This window comes from Lutra lutra, chromosome 5, assembly GCF_902655055.1.
Source record: "Lutra lutra chromosome 5, mLutLut1.2, whole genome shotgun sequence".
In the NCBI taxonomy this organism is placed as follows: domain Eukaryota; kingdom Metazoa; phylum Chordata; class Mammalia; order Carnivora; family Mustelidae; genus Lutra; species Lutra lutra.
The window spans coordinates 110,470,637-110,491,234 of NC_062282.1; the positions used below are offsets into that span (position 1 = coordinate 110,470,637).

Sequence of the window (20,598 nt, forward strand, 5' to 3'; positions counted from 1 at the left end):
ATAAAATCTTTAAAAAAAAAAAAATGGGCGCCTGGGTGGCTCAGTGGGTTAAGCCGCTGCCTTCGGCTCAGGTCATGATCTCAGGGTCCTGGGATCGAGTCCCGCATCGGGTTCTCTGCTCGGCGGAGATCCTGCTTCCCTCTCTCTCTCTCTCTCTGCCTGCCTCTCCATCTACTTGTGATCTCTCTCTGTCAAATAAATAAATAAAATCTTTAAAAAAAAATAAACAGGTTGTCGAGTTGCTTCTGGAGGTATTCAGAGATTTATTTAGAGATAGGTTTTGGTTTATATGATTTTTGATCTATTATTTGTTTGTTCATTTGTTTGTTGGCCAATGGCCCAAAGAGGACATGTCTCAGGGCTTAAAAGTTGCCATTACCAATTTCTTCCTTATGAAAATACAAAGAAAACAGTATTCTCTCCTGGCCAATGACTTCAAACAGCAGATGATTTGGTCAGTTATACGCTCTCAGAACTGAATAATGTTTGGGACACAATGAGAAACAACAGATAGTATTTACATCAAAAGTATTCAGAGAATTACAAAGTCTTCTCTATTCTATCAGTATTTCACATGCATTTTGATTCCTCTGCTAAATTTGGAGAATAGTTTCTATTGAGTACAGTTAATAATATGTAATATATATAATTGTGTACACATGTAGTTAGTATGTAAGTATATATGTGTATGTTTATTAGTCTCCTCCATTAGACTAGGAGTTTCATGAGGTCAGGGCTGTGACTTCTTTGCTCATCATTATAACTGTAGTTTTAGAATAGTCTACCATGTTGTAGGGCTCAATAAATATTTGTCAAGAGAAAGAACACAATATAGGTAAATATTTAATACACTCCTCTGTGTTGCTTAATAAAATTCAGCTGTTTCATTAAGCTACATTACTAGACTTATCAAAGAGAAAACCATACATCTTCATCTATGTTTTAGTTACACCTGTATCTGTATCTATATCTATATCTATCTATATATCTATACTGACATATAGCTATATAGTCATAAATCAGATTTATGTTCTTGGGACAGGAAAGAAAAGAAATAATGGTTAAAAAGACAATGGTTGCTCTAATGACCATTTGATCATTTCATGAAAAAAATAAATCTGTAATCTTATTTTTTTTAGGGACTTCATTTATTTATTTGACAGAGAGAGAGAGAGAGCACAAGTAAAGGAAATAGTAGAGGGAGAGGAAGAAACAGACTCCCCACTAAGCAGGAAGCCCAATGTGGGGCTCGATTCCAGGACCCTGAGATCATGACCTGAGCCAAAGGCAGATGCTTAACCATCCGAGCCACCCAGGTGCCCCTAAATCTGTGATTTTAAACTAACTGAAAAAGCATCAAACTAGTGTTTATTAAGTAAATAGATTCATTAAAATAGAACCACAAGGCGTGCCTGGGTGGCTAAGGTGATGATCTCAGGGTCCTGGGATGGAGCACCCCCCCTCCAGTCAGGCTCTCTGCTTAGTGAGGAGCCTGCTTCCCCCCTCTCTCTGGCTGCCGCTCTGTCTACTTGTGATCTCTCTCTCTCTCTGTGTCAAATAAATAAATAAAATCTTAAAAAAAATAGAACCACAAAATGCACTTTCTATGTTAAGTAGTGATATAGTTCACATGGGTTTCAAAATCTAGTTAAACAGTGAATCATGTTAATAGCAATTAGCAGTGCATTTGCGATTTTCTCATTTTAGGAATAGGTACAAATGGGAAAAATAATTTAAAAAATGAATGGAAGCTTTAGTTTCATTGTTTTGCCACTGAGTTAAAAAATACATAATTTATAAAACTAAACCAGAGTACTGGGAAGTTGGGAAGTAATATGACTCATCTCCCAGCTAGTATCAAAGAGACGTTGGGGACATAATTAGGATACATTTTCCTGCTTAAAGGAAGCACTAAAGACCTTTAAGCTAGGTGATTTGATATTACACAGGCCTTATAATTTGATATTTCATTTATCTATTCAGTTGTCCTCCATCCTTTGTTTATTCCGTGTGCACTCCTTCTCTATCCAAATTCATCCCACCTTTGTAGACTCAATCCAAATTTCACCATCCTCAATACATTAGCATTTATTTTAGTCTCCAGATTTGTGTAGTTGTCCACTACTGACTATCCCCACTGACTTTTAAACTATAACCTAAAGCCAGTTTGAAACAAAATAGCAATATTTTCCAGTCTGTTCCCAAGCAGGACATTATCTAATATCCTTCATTTACGGCAGCGGTTATGTTTTAATTTTGTATAGTGCACATAGTTGGTACTGAGTAAATATTTTTGGAAAGCTGTCCAATTTCAAAGATGAGAAAATGAAATCCAGGAAGAAAATTTAATGTCTGTTTTTACAGTATCGTGAGCCATGTAAAGGAAGGACTGGTAATTTAAACCTAAGATATTCTAAGAAAATTCATGGACAAATGGAAAAAAGAAACTTGAAAAGGACCAAGATGATCAATACCTAATATATATATGATTGCCCAGATTGCATCAATTTTAAATATAATTAATTCATAATCTTTTTGAAAATTTAATATGAGAGGGAGGAAAGAGTTCTGCTAGGAGAATGCCGTGTTCTGTGATGAAGGAAGCCACATGGCTGTGATTACCTGCACCTCACATGTGATATTCAGATGATCACAGTGCCATACTATTTTGTTTCACAGCAACTGGCAGAAGGAAACTGATAACATCGGGCTCATGTCCCATGGATTTCTGCTTTATTTATGTGTGGGAAACTGCTCACTTCAACCTCAAGTCATTTCCATAAGTCTGGACAAATGCACTAATCTGAGAAGCAAATCTGTTAAAACCAAAAGAACAAATAACTAAACGATAATGGAGAGACCAGCAATATTGACACAAATCTCATTGACAGTATCCACTTAAGGAAACCACAGGATCATTGCACATAAAATGTTAATGTCAGAAGAGATTTTCTCATTAACAGGTTGGCCAAAAAAGAAAAAAATAAAAAAACCTGTGAAAATGGGTTAAGGTTTGCATTACAAGTACATGTATTAAATCATCTAAATTATCAAATAAAAACCCACTATAAACTGAATTTTGAAGTAAAATTCATATACACATGAATGCATATACATATAGTATATAAATAGTAATTAAATATTTATTTATAATATAAAATAAAAGGACTGTACAAAACATGCTGTTCTATAACTTGCTTTTTTCACTAATATTTGCAGATATTTTTCTATGTCAACATACTCAGGGAATATGGGCAGTATTTAATAATGTTTTGTTTTATTGGCATACCATAATTTACTTAACTCTACTGAAGGATATTTGGATGGAGTCAGGGGTTTCTTTCTTACAAATAATACTGCAATGAATACTCAGACTCCATTTGAATAGTGATAGAAACATGAAACAAAAATAAATGACTAAATTTCATTAAATAAATCAGCTCATAATATTATGCACAATATAAAATATTCACTTTTGTAAATAAGGCTTTTAAATGATCCTCTTTAAAGCCATCAGCCTATATGCAGTAATATGTTTCTTAACATATTGGACAATATGGTATTTGTGCCTTCTTCCTGTGAAATTTACTGCACAATAGAGTTACCACTAATGATGGCCAAGTAGAAATTTCAGTGTGTCCTGTGTCCAAGTAGTTCAAGACACAGAGACAAAAGAAACAGCTGACCTCTGTGTTTGGGCAGATGCAGCCTTAGAGTTGATAACTGATATAATATTCTTATATTAAGTAATATAAAACTTCCATATTTTAAAAAAAATAAATGGTGGCCATTTGAACACAAAGTTGCTTTATTACAAAATCTTGGCATATAATATGTGTGTATATGCATGTGTGGGTGGGCACAGCAAACATTTAATATATTAAAGTTATTTCAAAGATGATGTTTTACCACTTCTGAAATTTGTGAAGCCTTTTAACAAAATATCGTTCCTTTTTCACTGCTTATATTACAAAGAGGGATTCAGAAATTTTATGATGGCTTTGAAATGATGAATTCCCAAAATACAGTTCCATGTACTTGGCTTAATTAAAATACCTTTTGAAACCAAAAGATGAAAGGGCAAGAGAAATAGTGGGCAGGTGTAATTTGAAGAGAACTCAGATATCTCTGGTAGATCTGTTTCTCTTGGGTCTAGGGGAATTATTTTTTGCACGTAGCTTGAACTCATCCCAAGGACACTAACTGTAAGAGATAAAGCACAGCTTCTACTTGCCTATATAGAACTGGACTAATCTAATGTGCCACTGACTTATTCAGCAGTCCGTTAATGACTGCTATAGAGGATTGTTTTTTCTCCTGCTTGTTAAAATAGAAGTTAAAATTAAGTGCTTTCTTTTCAGAATCATTAGGACCTTCTTTAAAGGAAAATAGTCAGTGTATCACATTCAGGTGTTAATCAAACGACATTGACAATGAGATTTCTCTATCTGCAAAACTGGTCTCCCTAGGCCAAATTTTTCCTTAATTGAAATGTCTTTAAAGAACTCAACTGATAAAAAAGTAGACGGGTCTAACTTTAAGACAACGAAATCGAATAAATATATAGGGCTATTCAGGGAGGGCCCAAGCCCCATTCTTCTTGTCTTTCTGGATATTTTCAAGTTTTGAATGCATACTATTAACTTTTACACTTCCAAACTGCCAAAACAAAACAAAATGAAACAAAAACAAAAACAAAGGAATAGTCAAATAGGAAATAGGCCATTCAGAAAACGGGATGCAAGCAACTCTGAGAAACAAAATTTTAAATCCAAACCAGACTTAAACGTCACTAAGTCCAACCTGCCAACTAAACATTTAAATTTCCTTCAAAACTTCTAGTGCCAGGGAATTTATAATCTCATAAAGAACATGTCACATTGCTCCCCCAGGGCTAGCCTCTGGAAAACAGTGGAATAATATGGCTCTTTCTTTAAATAATAGCCTTTCAAATATCTGAAAACAGCTATCATATGCCCCATAATTCTCTTCTTAACTGAGATAAACAGCTCTGCTTAATTTCATATATCACGGCATATAACCTGGTTATCATTTTTTAACCTCCTCTTGACAAATTCAAATTTGTCAAGGCTTTTTGAAACAAAGTAACTAGAATTAGATCTCCAGATGAGATCTGACTAGGACAAAATACCATGCCCTCATTACCTGCCTTCTTTAGGCTGCTATATTACAACTAATCCTGAGCAGGAAAAAGCAAGGGAGGGAGGTAGACATGGGACAAAGGAGGTCATGGTTGGGGTGGGGTCAAGGGAGAATATGACTGGCTTACCAGTAACGTTAAAAGTATTTTAGCAGTAGGAAAAAATTACAAAAATTTGAACTAAGCATAGCCTTAAATGTATTCTTTGAATCTTTTGCTTTCTCTCTAGCAAAGAATCTAGTTTGCATGTATTTCATATATAGTATATTAAGTCCACAGACAAGAAAACCAAACAGTTGTCTTTATTGAAACAGTTTCCTTAGTGTCCAGGACTAGGAAACCATACAGGTAAATATAAATATTTGATGGCTTCTCGTGGGATTTTCCACAAGTCAACTGATATTTATAGTCACAGAAGAGTATCATAGAAACAATTGTTGGAATTTTATATTGTTTCCTCCAGCAAATAATTTCTGGTTAGAAATGAGCACTAATTTCAGTAAATAAGCCGCATTCAGCCTTTTCCAAAACAACTATGTTTTAGACCAAGTCTTACTGAAAACAATCACAATAATTAATGAAATGAAAAAAAGACCTTGGAGGCAGAATAAAAATGTAATAGGAAAAAATAGTACAATTTAATCCTCAAAAGAAAAGCCTGAGGTAGTACTTAAAAATTACCTCAAATACTGTTCAGCGAAGTGTTTTGTGTTGTTTTTAAATAGTGTTTGTATGTTCCAATAATGTACTATGAAAAGAGGTCATAGAATCATGATCCTGTGATAATTTTGCTAATAACACTGAAAAATATGTTGTAAGAATAGTCTGAGAAGTTGACTGGAGGTCCTATGCAATATATGTCCAAATCACCTTTCTGTCTGACTCCCAATCATCCCTAAAAATACCAAATAATCTGGGCAACCACTAAGGCTAATTCTTCTGGAAGGTTCCCAAGTTTCTCAGCTTTCTGTTTATCTTCCTGCATTTTGCTTAAAATGTTTCCTTCTAATAACTTTGCTGGTGAACTATACTTCCATCCCAGCTGATTCTAAAAGTTATCTTAAACTGTCAAATCTGATCCCTGGGACTCAAAGTAACCTTTCCTCCTGTTGCTACCTATTGCACTTTGTTCTCTTTCTATGATGATTATTTAGCACGTTGTGTAATGGCTACTGCTGTGTGTGTTTTATAATTCTTTCCTAAACAGAAGAATCTCAAGGGCAGGCTTTTTATTTTGGGGTCAGAGACAAAGGGGAGATTAGCCTCTGGGGGTTAGGAATAGCTTTTAATACATGCTCAATAATATTGGTTAAATGGAAGAGCCTAGCAGTCTTTTGTACTCTGTGATTCTATCTTTAAGCAAAGCCACAAAGAGCTTATTGTTGATCTATCACATCCAAGAACTGAATATTAATATGGCATCATAAATTTCAACTTGGTATTTATTATATTTTTACAAATTCTCATTTTGCACTCTTATAAGGAAAAAATCAATTCACAAGCTATTTGCTATAAGCATAAGGAAAGCTATGCTCCTAAAAGGCCAATTCCTAATTATGCAAGCATTACTCACATTACTCATAATTTTCAAATAATAAAACATAGGGTTCTCTTTTTCCTATACCAAGTAAGTGGATTTGTCAAATTATACGTTGAAGGAAAGAAATTTTTGAAAAATTACAAGCTGACAGCTAAATTGCCCCCAGTTTGCATATTCAAGCACAAGCAGAAAAAAATCCTGACATTAAAAAAAAAAAAAAGATCAGGATTTATTGGACATCTCAATAATGCCATTAATGACTAAAATGACAGAGGAATATTCAGGAACTTAGAAGTCTGATCTGCATGTAGCTCCTAAATTGTCTATAAGAAATATTTACTTATTTTACAACTCTTATGTAGCTCTTATTATAAGCTAAGCACTGTTCTAAGAGCCCTAGATATAGTAACTCTTTTAATTTGAACAAAACCCCTTCAAATCTTAAAGATTATTACCCTGACTTTACAGACAAGGAACTAAGGCATGGAGAGGTTAAGCAACTTGCCCAAAGTAACAGAGATAGTAAATAGAAGAGCCAGGATTGAATTCAGTCTGACTGAGTTCTTAATCACAATACCATGATGCAATCCCTTGAATGTGTTCCTACAGAGTTCAAAGAAAGCATGCTCAGCATGCGACAAACACTGTAACTTAAAGGTATCATTATAATTACTATTATATCTCCAGGTTCTTTCATTGTTTCAAAGCACCCATCCCCATATGTGGAACAGGCACAGTTTAATTTGAACACAGACACTGGACCATGGAGAATGCATTGGTCAAAACTTCAGGTTTAACACCTGTTCTGCCTGCCTTTGAGCAGAAATCTATGACCTTGGTGTAGTCATTACATTTATCACAGAATCACTTTCCTATTTAACACTGAGATTGGTATTAGCTCAACTGTTTATTTCAAGGTTATTACAAGAAGAATATGTATATTAGCATTTTAATGAATAGAGTATTCTAAAAAGACAAGACATTATTAAAGGGAAATGGCGGAGGGAAAAAAAAAATGTCCTTGGCATTATGGTGATTGGTAAACTGAATAAAGACTCTCTTCCCACCCCCTTTAATGTTCATTACTGATAGCCTGCATGCCTGGTTGTGAGGTGAGCCTTACCACAAAAGTGTGGGGTCAGGATAGCATTGTGCAGAATATGGCTGGACCTCCATCCCTGAAAAATAGAGGTTGACCTTAAAGTTCAGAGCATGTTCTAGGATGCACCCTGATTTATATATTGCCTGGGGAAGCCAAAGCCATCGACTGAAAGAGAGCTGAACTGATAGAAACAATATTTGTCTTGCTGAAAATGTTTGGCGGCTACTATGTCAATGAATGACCGTATGAGTTCTGTACTCACTCGCTCTCTATGATCTGCGAGAAGCACTTGGGTTCTGATTTCTCACTTACAATCTTACCAGATGAAGACATTGTGGAGATTTAGCAACATGCCATGAAAAAAAGGTGCTGGTTCTTATTTAAAATTTGCTATATGTTTCAAGAGTTAGTATATTAAGAAAATACTCTAAGACTGGCTCCATCTTTTGCTGAGGAACCAAAATTGTATCCTCCTTACTTGTTTTTCCAAGCCTTGATTAAAACAAAATAAAGAGAACAATAAATATTGATTGCTGTGCATTTTAAATCATAGATTGATGAGTTTTATACTTTCAAAGGGAAAAATTTAATATATTCTGAAGAGGATTCTGCCCAAACTCTCACTCATTATATGACTCATTTAAAAATTATGTGTTGTCCCTGTACTTTAAATAACATGGATTACGGAATCTGCCTCCACATAAATACTCTGATTTAGATAAACTGCCTTAAGGGTACAAAGTAATCTTAAGGTGTCACCCAATTTTCCTATGGCTTTAGGCACTGTGGCCAAATAAACCTTCACACAATGACACCCATTTGAAGCTGCTTGAGAAAGGACTTAATGCCTTCTATTTCATTAGTAACCATTATGCTTTACTTTAGTAATAACTCATAAAAAAGAGTGTGGTTTTAGCACATACTAGGTCCCAATAAGATCTGCTGATTAATTAGTTTATCTAACTTATGAAAATGACACACTACAGGATTTCTAATAGTTCTAAGAAGTAAATTTCAATATATCAAGATAGTTCTTTGCAATGAATTCTTAATGCTTCTCTCATTGCTTCCTCTTCATTCTATCATCAACTAATGATAAGAGGACAGATGAAAGCAAATGCTCTATGATTCAGCCAATTGGTTTTGAGATTCCATTAGAGTAATAGTAAACATTTTCCCACTTCCTACCTTTATCTAACCTTCATAGGTTTTCCTTATCCAGTTAAGTCAACCCCATTTTCTACAAGCTCTAGAGACATTATTTATGGCTTTTCTGCCTACTCTCTCTTTACTGGTTTGAATTCTAGAGAATAGTCTTTTCCTCATAGCTTTTATCAACCAAACTGGAACTTAAGGTGTGTTATAACTTGTCCTTTTTAAACAATCTGTGGCCTTAAATAATGTTTGAGTGGAAAATGAAAGGGAATGTAGTCTTTACATATTATTTTAAAACTAGAGGGGTGCTTGGGTGGCTCAGTCGGTTGAGTGTCTGCCTTTGTCTCAGGTCATGATCCCAGGCTTTTGGGATAGAGCCCTTTGCCTGTGTAGGGCTCCCTTGCTTCTTCCTCTCCCTCTGCCCCTCCCCCTTGCTCTCTCTCACTCTCAAACAAATAAAATCTTAAAAACATAAAACTATATTTGATGAGATAACAATCTCTTTGTTCTCTAAGTATATTTTTCTCTTCTTATATTTTATATATGTAAATATCTTGTATCTTCTCCCCTGTTCTTCTCTGCAAATTGAATGACTCCAAATCTACATTACCATAAGCCCATTAAACTTTCTTTTCATTATAAATCCATCATGATAAACTGTTCAGACTTTTCTATACAATCTCAAAATATTATAGGTCCTCAAATAAGTCTTAACCCAACCATTAAGAATTTAATCTAAGGAGGGGTGCCTGAGTGGCTCAGTCACTTAAATGGCTGACTCATGATTTCGAATCAGGTCATGATCTCAGGGTCATGAGATCACCCCACATCTCGCTCTGCACTCAGCGGGTGCTCTTTCCCTCTCTCTCTCTCTCTCAAATAAACAAATCTTTGGGGCACCTGGGTGGCTCAGGGGATTAAAGCCTCTGCCTTCGGCTCAGGTCATGATTTCAGGGTCCTGGGATCGAGCCCCACATTGGGCTCTCTGCTCAGCGGGGAGCCTGCTTCCCCCTCTCTCTCTGCCTGCCTTTCTGCCTACTTGTGATCTCTCTCTGTCAAATAAATAAATAAAATCTTAAAAAAAAATCTTTAAAAAATTTTTTAAATGTTATTTTTAATGTTATTTTTAACCATAAATCTATATGTAATTAACTCAAAAAGAAACAAACAATAGGTTTAATTATTAGACTCAAGAAAGAGATTCACATTGAAAATTAAGAAGAGAAAACCAAATAACTCTATGAAAGGTCTTAAAGATTGTAGGACATATTTTAACTATTTTGTGTCATATATGAGTCTCTTATAAACCTCTTTTCCATGAAAGTGCTCAACCTGGCAGAGAAAATTTTTCGAGGTTAATGCTGAATTTGTCACAGAGTCTATCACTTTAAAATAGCAATTTTCAGTTTCATAGATGCATAGAATTGTATATTCTGGCAGTGCCACAACAGGCTTCATGCCATTTCATTTGGAATTTGATTAAAAGAACAATTTAATGTCACTTTCCACTTTTTCTTTTCTAATTTTTCAATGTAGTTCCTAAAATGAACAGAAAATAATCAAGTTTTCCCCCTTCTTTTTTAAGAGAGCTTTTACTTTTTCCTCCCTTATTAAGAAAGACTACCTTCATAGCTAGTAACATAAAAATAAATATCTACAAACATATCTACATGTTCATTAACTTTTTGCATTACCAGTAAAAACTGTTTTTTTTTTTAATTTAAAAAAGTAAAAGGAAAGCAAATACCTAATGATCTGTAATAGACTATAAAACCACCCACAAATTCTTTCCCCCTCTTGCATCTTCGCCTTTTCAATATGAAGGCAGGTCCTCCCACCAAAACTATTGTTAGCTAAAGTGATACAAGCTGAGATTTGAAAAGTGCTTGTAATTTGGGCTGGATCTTTCTTATTGCTCTTGGGCCTTCCCACCACCACAGAAGGAAGCCTGATCTAGCAGAGACAAGCTATTTCAGCTGAGCCATGCTCCACTACCCAGCACTGGTCTATCAGAACACCTATGTTACTCTCAGAATGGAGACATACATAGTTGTTTAAACCCACTGAATTTGTAATGATTTGTTAAGCAGAGAAAGCATAATGATACACATCCACTATCATTTCGTTCACAAAAATATTTATCCCCAAGCAATAGAAAAGTTATACTCTCAGAAAGAAAAAAGATAATGGTTAAAATGGTATACATCAGTATTTCTTTTAATGTGTTACATTTTCTTTTCTTACAAATAAAAACTTTACCACAAATTGGCTCTCAGAATTTCTGTACTTGTTATTTTCTAAGGTTCTTTGATATTCTGTGTATTTTTTTTTTTTTTTTGAGTTAATATATGATTGTTAGGGCTTGGAATTGCAAGGTACTGAATTCTAATCAATATAATTAACAATAAAGTAGAAATACTTTATTTTTTAAAGATTTATTTATTTATTTTGTGAGAGAGACAGAGAAAGTGTGGGGGGGGGGGAGAAGGAGAGGAAAAGAGAGAGAGAGAGAACCTAAAGCAGACTCTCCACTGAGCAGCAAGCCCAATGCAGGGCTCCATCCCAGGACCCTGAGATCATGACCTGAGCCGAAATCAAGAGCTTACCAACTGAACCACCTAGGCTCTTCTAAAGTAGAAACATTTTAAAATTGAGAAGCTAATTGTTCATGAGGTATGTTATAGAAATATCTACAGATGTAAAACAAAATCAATTTTTTGTAATATATACAAAATAAACGGCAAAAATTTACCCTTGAATCCTTCACTCTGCCATCTTAACTCTACAATCCTATTGGTTTATATGAACATACATTTAATCCTTCTTATTATCAGTAAAGTTAAATAAATATAACTCTGAAAATGAATCTCCTGAGTGTAGTTGACCAGGAAATTTCTTAGCAATCATCCATGGCTAGCAATTTTTGATGAACTATTTTAGTCTATGCAGAATAGCTCTCATTATAATCATTTCTAGAAATATGGATTCAACCATGAGGTTTCCTTCCTTAGTCCAAGAAGTAATCTTAAGGGGGGAAAAACAGATAACTACTTGTAATTTTATGTAATACATAAATAATTTAACTGAAATTTATCAAATCTCTCATTTTGCAACCAAAGTTTAGAAATCTAAAAATAGCCTTGTTCTACCCAAGAGATCTACTTAAATCTTGTTAACATTCTGAAAGTTCATGATCTACAACAAGAAGCCTTTCAGTGTCAGTCTTTATTACACTACTTGATATTCTGACAATGATCACCTTCTAAAAGGTAAACATAAATGTAGCTATTCATGGGGCAAGATGTACAGTGCAAATTGTTGGTTTTTTAAAAAAAAGTTATGAGACTTTACATTTCTGGGGTAAATGCAACCAATTTCTTATAATGATATGGAAGCAGGACAGATTAACAGTGATGAGTGATGAGTAACCAATTTCTTATAATGATATGGAAGCAGGACAGATTAGCAGTGATGAGCTCTGAAGGCTACAAATTTAAAAGAACCTGAATTCATGTTAGAAAAGGAATACCAATTACCAAAGGAAATAAGTTTGGACGGAATATGATAGAAGAGGACAGAAAAAGACAGAACAGGATGAAGCACCTTCATGTTTACTAATTTTTCTAAATGAGAAAACCTCGTCAGAAGCCAATGTCACCACAGAGAAGATAAAGAAGAATTACAAGTGACATAATATGCTGCCTCTATTATCCTGTACTGAACTACTCTCATCACATAAGTACCTTGAGTTTTTTTCTAAAAGTGATGATGGATTTTAAATTACTCCCAAATTCCAATGTTTATGTCCTTTGGTTTCAAACTGATGGTTTTAATAGGTAAATGTATCCTAAGTATTACTGAGTTTTCTGTATGAGTCAGCTAACATAGTTAATTCTTAGTAAAACACAAGCTTGAGTTTATGTCGTATTTCTTAACCACAATGACATTAGAATTCAATCTTAAATGAAAAACCTCCCTTGGTCCAAAATCCCCTCTCAATTTACATGCTCTCTCCTCATCCCTATGCAATGAATTTACCCAGTGCCCACTCTGTTCAATTACCTACTTCTCAGTCTTTCTTAATAAACTTTCCTAAAACTGTACCTCCTTTTATTCTCCCTCACAGTTGTCTTTATTTTTGTTTTTGGAACTTACCTTGATATGTATGATGGTATATTTTCTAATTGCCCATTTGACCAGAAGATCTATAAAGGCAAAGCCTATTTTTCAGTAGTTATATCCTCAGTGCCAAGAACAGTGTCTAGCATATAGCATATACTTAATAAATATTTGATGGATGGATGAATAAACAAATAAATGAATAAATTGATGAATGTTATAGCCATTTTTTAAACTTTCTAAATTTTTTTTAAGATTTTATTTATTTATTTGACGGAGAGAGAGAGATCACAAGTAGGCATAGAGACAGACAGAGAGGGAGTGGAAAGCAGGCTCCCTGCTGAGAAGAGAGTTTGATGCAGGGCTCGATCCCAGGACCTTGAGATCATGACCTGTGCCAAAGGCAGAGGCTTAACCCACTGAGCCACTCAAGTGCCCCTCTAGACATTTTTTAAAAAATCAATGCTTGATTTTGGGGGGCACTTATAAGTTCACAGCAAAATAGGAAAAGGTACAGTGTTTTCCCATATAGTCCCTCAACCCCACATATGCATAACCTCACCATTATTAACATTCCTCACCAGAGTGATGCATTTATTACAATGGATGAACCTACATTTACACATGATAATTACCCAAAGGCCATAGTTTGCAGCAGGGTTCACTCTTGGTATTGTACATTGTACGGATTTGGGCAAATGTATAATAATACGTATCTGACATTATAATATCATGCAGAGTATTTTCACTGCCCAATATCCTCAGTGCTCTGCCTCTGTGTTTTTCATTTCTAATTTCACTTATTATTAGTTTATAGAAAAATGATTGACTTTTATATATTAACCTTGCATTTTACAATCTTGCTATAATTATTAGTTCCTGATTTTTTTTTGGTTGATTTTTTAGGATTTCTTTCTACATAGATGATAATGTTGTCATGAAAGGATAGTTTTATTTGTCCTTCCCAATATGTATACCTTTATTTTCTTTCCTTGTCTTATTGCATTGGATTGTAATTCCAGTACAATGTTAAAGATTTTTTTTTTTTTATTTGACAGAGAGAGATCACAAGTGGGCAGAGAGGCAGGCAGAGAGAGAGAGAGAGGAGGAAGCAGGCTCCCTGCAGAGCAGAGAGCCCCATGCGGGATTCGATCCCAGGACCCTGAGATCATGACCTGAGCTGAAGGCAGAGGCTTAAGCACTGAGCCACCCAGGTGCCCCTCCAGTACAATGTTAAAAAGGAATAGTGGGAGGGAGCATCCTTATCTTATTTCTGATCTAAGTGGAAAAGCTTAAAATTTCTTACCATTAAATATGATTTTAGCTGTAGGCTTTCTTTTTAAATGTTTTATTTAAATTCAATTTAGTGAATACATACTGTATTATTAGTTTCAGGGGTAGAATTTAGTGATTCATATAAACCACTGCTCATTATATCAAGTGTCCTTCTTAATGCCCATCACCCAGTTACCCCATCCCCCCAGCCACCGCCTTCCAACAACCTTCAGTTTGTTTTCTGTAGTTAAGAGTCGTTAATGGTTTGCACTTCCCTCTCTGTTTTTATCTTATTTTATTTTTTCTTCCCTTCCCCTATGTTCATCTGTTTTGTTTCTTAAATTCCACATAGTTGAAATCATACAGTATTTATCTTTCTCTGACTGACTTATTTCGCCTAGCATAATACACTCTAGTTCCACTCACATCATTGCAAATGGCAAGATGTCATTCTTTTTTATTTTGATGGCTGAGTAATAGTCCATTTTGTGTGTGTGTGTGTGTGTGTGTGTGTGTGTGTGTGTGTACACACCACATCTTCTTTATCCATTCATCTGTTGATAGACATCTGGGTTATTTCCATAGTTTGGCTGTTGTGAACACTGCTGCTATAAACATTGGAGCTCAAGTGCCCCTTTGAATCACTATGTTTAGCAGATATTTTCTATCATGTTGAGGAAGTTTCCCTGTATTCCTAGCCACTTTTTAAAAATCTTATACCTAATACTTCCGTGTGCCACAATCTAGCTCTTTCTCCATGACCCCAGCATAAATAATGTTTGCAATATTATCCATCTGTCACATGTAATCAATGTAAATGTTTATCTTGGTCAACTTCTCCATCATATTTGATACAGCTGATCACACATGCCTTAAAACATGATTTACCCCTAATTTTGGGGGTGGAATGTTTTTCTGGATTCTTTTCTTTCTGACCACTCCTTCTCAGACTCCTTTATAAATTTAACTTTCTCTACCCATTGTTTCATTATTGATGAACTTCTTATCAGTTTCCATTCCTTGGTCTTCTTTTCAAAATTTATTTTGCTTATAGGCTGATTTATACAGTCCCTAAATTTATACAATTCATACAAGAATTATCTGTGTAATTATAACTTACAAATCTATGCCTGACTTCTTCATTACTATCTAGCAAGTTTCTCTGATTCAATATGTGAAATACTCAACTCATTTTCTGCCTCTCAATACAGGTATCTTCAATTTATACTACCTCAGTAAATAGCATCAAATTACTTAAAATTATCAAATTAACAAAGATTATGGACATTTCTTCTTTACTCCTTCCATTCTCCACACTCTTTTACTCAATAACCCCATAAGTCACCAACAATTATCTACTGTATCCTTTAAATACTTACTGGCTTTCTCTTTTCCATTCCATTTGTTGCCAAAGCCAAACCACCTGTCTGATCTGGTCTCCTGCAGGAGACTTCAAATTATTACCCTGCCTTACTGTTCTATTTTTTTTTTCATATTGTCATACTGTAATGACTATGATCTTCTAAAAGTACAAACCTTTTACATCTCTCTTAGTATAAAGTCCAAATTCCTTAGAACATCATACAGAGGGGTGCCTGGGTGGCTCAGTGGGTTAAAGCCTCTGCCTTCGGCTCAGGTCTGGGATCATGTCCCACATCAGACTCTCTGCTCAGCAAGGAGCCTGCTTCCCCACCCACCTCTGCCTACTTGTGATCTCTGTCTGTCAAATAAATAAACAAAAAAAATCTTAAAAAAAAAGAAAACTAAGTTTTTTTAAGTTAATCACTTATTTTGTCTTCTTTGATTGCATTAATATACTATATATTTCAGTTGTAAAGTCACAACTGCTATTATTTTAATGGGTTAATTTGACAGCACACAGAGAAGAATTATGCCATGGAACTTAGATAATTTAATAATTTCTAAACTTTTCACATACAAACTCTAAAATATTCACTGGTAATAGGAATCTCCACATGAAAAAAATGGGTCACCATTTGGCTCCAAATTACATAGTGCTATTCAGGAATGTGAGCAGGTAATTGGGGAGAATTTGGGGGCTTAACCACATGGTGGTCTGTCTACAAGGCACCTGAAGAATAAAGTCATCATCCAGTGCACATTTGTGCAAACATTGGTTAATCTGGCTGATGTCTTCAAATATGAGGAAGTAAAGTAAGTTCTTTTCCCCTTTCCTTTAATCAGGAAGATGTTTTCCTGTTGCCTTTTGTGGCTATATCAGAAGTGAGTTGTAATAACTCTACGAGGCTGAGAACATTGAAGTGTGGAGGTATGTCTGAATAAGGAGATGTATGTGGGAGAGACAGACGGAGACAAAGAGAGACAGAGGTAAAGATGGATATTAGAGTATAGAGACAGATCAAGAATTAAATCTAAGAAAAACAATGTTGTCTTGTGAATGAAGTTCACAAATTTGAGCAAATCAATTTCTCCAAGCTTCCACACATAATAAAGGAAATGTAGGTGATATGAGGATTGATTGCAAATGCAGGAATGTGTCTAGTGCTTATCTGACACAAGATGCTTTGGGAAGGAAGAATAAAAGCACAAAATTGGATGAAATTCTTTTGAAATAAGCAGCATCAAGAACCTAAAACAAAGTTACTACAAAGTAATAAGGTTTGAGGTAAAATCAAGAAGTGATTTTTAGGGGCGCCTGGGTGGCTCAGTGGGTTAAAGCCTCTGCCTTTGGCTCAGGTCATGATCCCAGGGTCCTGGGATCAGGCCTCTCTGCTCAGCAGGGAGCCTGCTTCCCTTCTCTCTGCCTGCCTCTCTGCCTACTTGTGATCTCTGTCTGTCAAATGAATAAATAAAATCTTTAAAAAAAAAAAAAGAAGGGATTTTTATCTCTAAGAAGAGTGTATATTCGAAATTCTCCTTTCTAGATGTACTACAATGAAGAGTATCTGTTTGATTACAGAATAAACAGAGTAAAAATAATTTTAAGTATTAGGATCACAACAAAATTTCTTCTAAGCAAATATAGAAAAGATTTTCTTTCCTTTGGAAATTAAGAATAAGGAGATTTAGAATTCATATGATCACAAAATTTATATGGCTTAAAGGTTAGAATAAAGCTTGGCCACATCACCATCTTTGGGGTGATTAATGTGTAAGTAAAAATCCTCAATGGCAACAACTAAAATCTTCTGTCTTTTTAGATATTACATTAAAATACCTACAGCTTTTTCGAGTGGGGATTGTATAAAATTCCAGTACACTCTAGTACACTCTAGTACACTGTTCCCTGCACTGGTGCTACCTAAAGGTATGGAAAGGACAACAGAAGTATGCCATCAAAGTAACAGATTTTTTTCAAACTAAAACTGCAGGATGGTCTTTAATGATCTAATGCTTCATATATTTTGTTCCAATAAGTAGTTTTAAAAATATGAAAAAAATAACTCAGGCTAGATATTAAAAGCATTGTTACTAAATGTTTTTATTTAACAAATATTCAGTATCGCCTTATTATATGCAAGAAAATAGGGAGTTGAGAAAGAAGTAGTAGAAAGGCAAGAAAGGTAATATATGTCTGTCCTAAAGAGGTATCTAACCTGACAATTGTGTTTGAGTTCCCCTTACTTTCTCACCTTAAAAAAAAAATTATTTTACAATATAGCAAAGTGATTCTTAAGAAGCTATGGACATTTTTAAACTTTTAGGGTACTTGTTCCCTGTTATTTTAATGTTATAAAAGCAAGACATTAAATTAGAATTGGTATAACTAATACGCTATACTAAATGACAAAGCAAATATAAAAGGAATAGAATTAAGTTTTCCTCAGATTCATTATTATATATTATTAAAATACTTATGATATTCAGAAATAAGGTAGTTATAGTATATTATCTTAAGCTATATTTTTTATTATATGTTTTAAGCAACCTCATTCTTCCCTAGCATATATTTAAGAGTCTTATAAGAAATATATCCCTTTTAGGGGAACTCTTAAATATATGCTATATCCCTAAAAGGGATATATTTCTTATAAGAACTCTTAAATATATGCTAGGGAAGAATGAGGTTGCTTAAAACATATAATAAAAAATATAGCTTAAGATAATATACTATAACTACCTTATTTCTGAATATCATAAGTATTTTAATAATATATAATAATGAATCTGAGGAAAACTTAATTCTATAACCATTTGATTTCCCAGTCTCATTTGAATTACATATTTAGTTTTTAAAGTATTGTTGCCCATAGTCTCATTTTTCTGATAAAATGATAAAAATTGAATTAATTTAAAAATATGGACCAAAGAATTCAAGTATTTACTTAAAAAATCTATGAAGATACTGATTTTTAAATTATTTGAAGACATTTACCTCTTTAATTCCAGATTTGGCTCTTAGAAAATAGCAACAAAAACATTATATACTACAAATGTAAGGCACCATCTGTTTAGGGTTAGCAGGCTTAAAATACAACACTAAAGTTTTATTCTATTCATCTATTCCTGTTAGGAATAGTTATGATTATAATTTTCTTTAGAGATATAGACTTTCCGGAGGATATGGTTCCATATTAAATGCTGAAACTGACCGTACATATTTGGAGAGTGGGTCAAAGTGGTTACAACAGTTTTATTTCAATGGCACTGTATCAAACCCCCTACACTAGCAGTGAGTTAATAAAAGCCTTAGAAGAGAATTATATTTGAAATGAATTAAATGAACTAAGTACCATTCTGTAATAATATAATTGTTTCAGAAATAATACATTCTTAATAATGTCATATAAAAATACAAGAAAACACATTTAACAAATAGAGCACAATAAAATCCAATAGCTAGTGGTCAAAATGGCAAGTTAATAGTTTTATTTAATTATTCTTTCCTTCATTCAATCAATAGTTATTGGGCTTCCAGTATGCATAAAGGTACTAGGTTAGGTGCATTATACAGTGATGAGTAACAAACTGGTCCCTTAATACAGACACTATTACTTCTCTTCTTCAAAACTATTTTTTAAAAGCCATCTAAACCTCTGAGTTTTCCAAGGTTTATGCTGGTTCACAGAAATTTAACCCAAAACATGTTTAGTTTTCCTATATTGAACAGATATAGTCCACTATTTATTTTTCTTGGTACTGATGTGAAAAAAATAAATTTTTTCAAACTTAATCATCGTATTACCTTTAATCAGAGAGAAAAATCTCTATACAAATTTACACAGTGCTAAGTTATTTGAAGTACAGCTCTTTCCTTAATGGGAACAATTTGGAAATTATGGAAGTTACCCTGAATCCATAACTATGCATGCCAATGAAGTACTTCACAGATGAAAAAAATTTTTGAAATATGATCAATGACTAAATATTTGCAAATCAAAGTTTTTGAGAAGACTCTGAAGAACAATGCAGCTGAAACATCATCTTTCATTTATTTATAATGTTAAAAAGTAATGGTTAGAAGAGCTACAAAATACGGATATTATCAATCACTAAAATAAGTTCTATTTTATTTAGAGTGGCTAATTTAAATAGATTGAATTGGGAATTATTTTTCAGTGAGAATGAAATTTTAAATATCTAATATGTCAATGTTAGAGAAATTAAAAAATACAAGTAATACTTGTAGTGACTTTGAAGTATAGTGTTACTCACTAAAACAGTTTTAAATTATTTGTGAATATCACTAATACAAATATAATTCAATTATACAATAGAAATTACAAAATTGAGAGTACTACAGAAGAGTAAACTGATTCGCAGCATACAGCAATCTTGTATAGAATACCCATACAGCACCACACCAAATTTGTCAGTCATTCATGCAAACAAAGAGGATAACTACTGAAATGCTTAAATCTTGCACTTACCAACCTCCACAACACTAGAACAGTTGGGATCTGTGAAGCCATCTGGACACTCACAGGAAAAGGAATTGTCAGATAATTCTGACAAACAAACACCTCCATTTTCACATGGATTGGGATCACAAATATCACCTGAGAAATAAAGAAACAGATAATGAATTTTCATTTGTCTTAGGCACCAAAATATACAATTTCACATGCCATCTTCCTTTGGTAAAGTCATCATACTTTTTAGATTTACAGAAAAGGTACGCAAGACCCATTTGAATCCATGTGCTTTTCAGAGAGATGGTATTTAACATAAAATTAAATTTTCTAATTCAAACATTGCATACTGAATAGCATACTAAAAGTTAATTAACTCAGTCTGGGGTTCCTTCATTACATGTAAATAAAA

The 20,598-nt window shown here is 33.9% G+C and overlaps 1 protein-coding gene across 2 annotated transcripts in view; it reads right to left on the minus strand.

Moving 5' to 3' along the window:
• EDIL3 (EGF like repeats and discoidin domains 3) overlaps positions 1-20,598 on the minus strand; it is a 425,477-nt gene that overhangs the window by 278,228 nt on the left and 126,651 nt on the right. For both annotated transcript variants that reach the window (XM_047731177.1, XM_047731176.1), the window contains exon 2: positions 20,205-20,333. In XM_047731177.1, the coding sequence (XP_047587133.1) occupies positions 20,205-20,333 (129 nt within the window). The remainder of the gene's footprint in view (positions 1-20,204; positions 20,334-20,598) is intronic.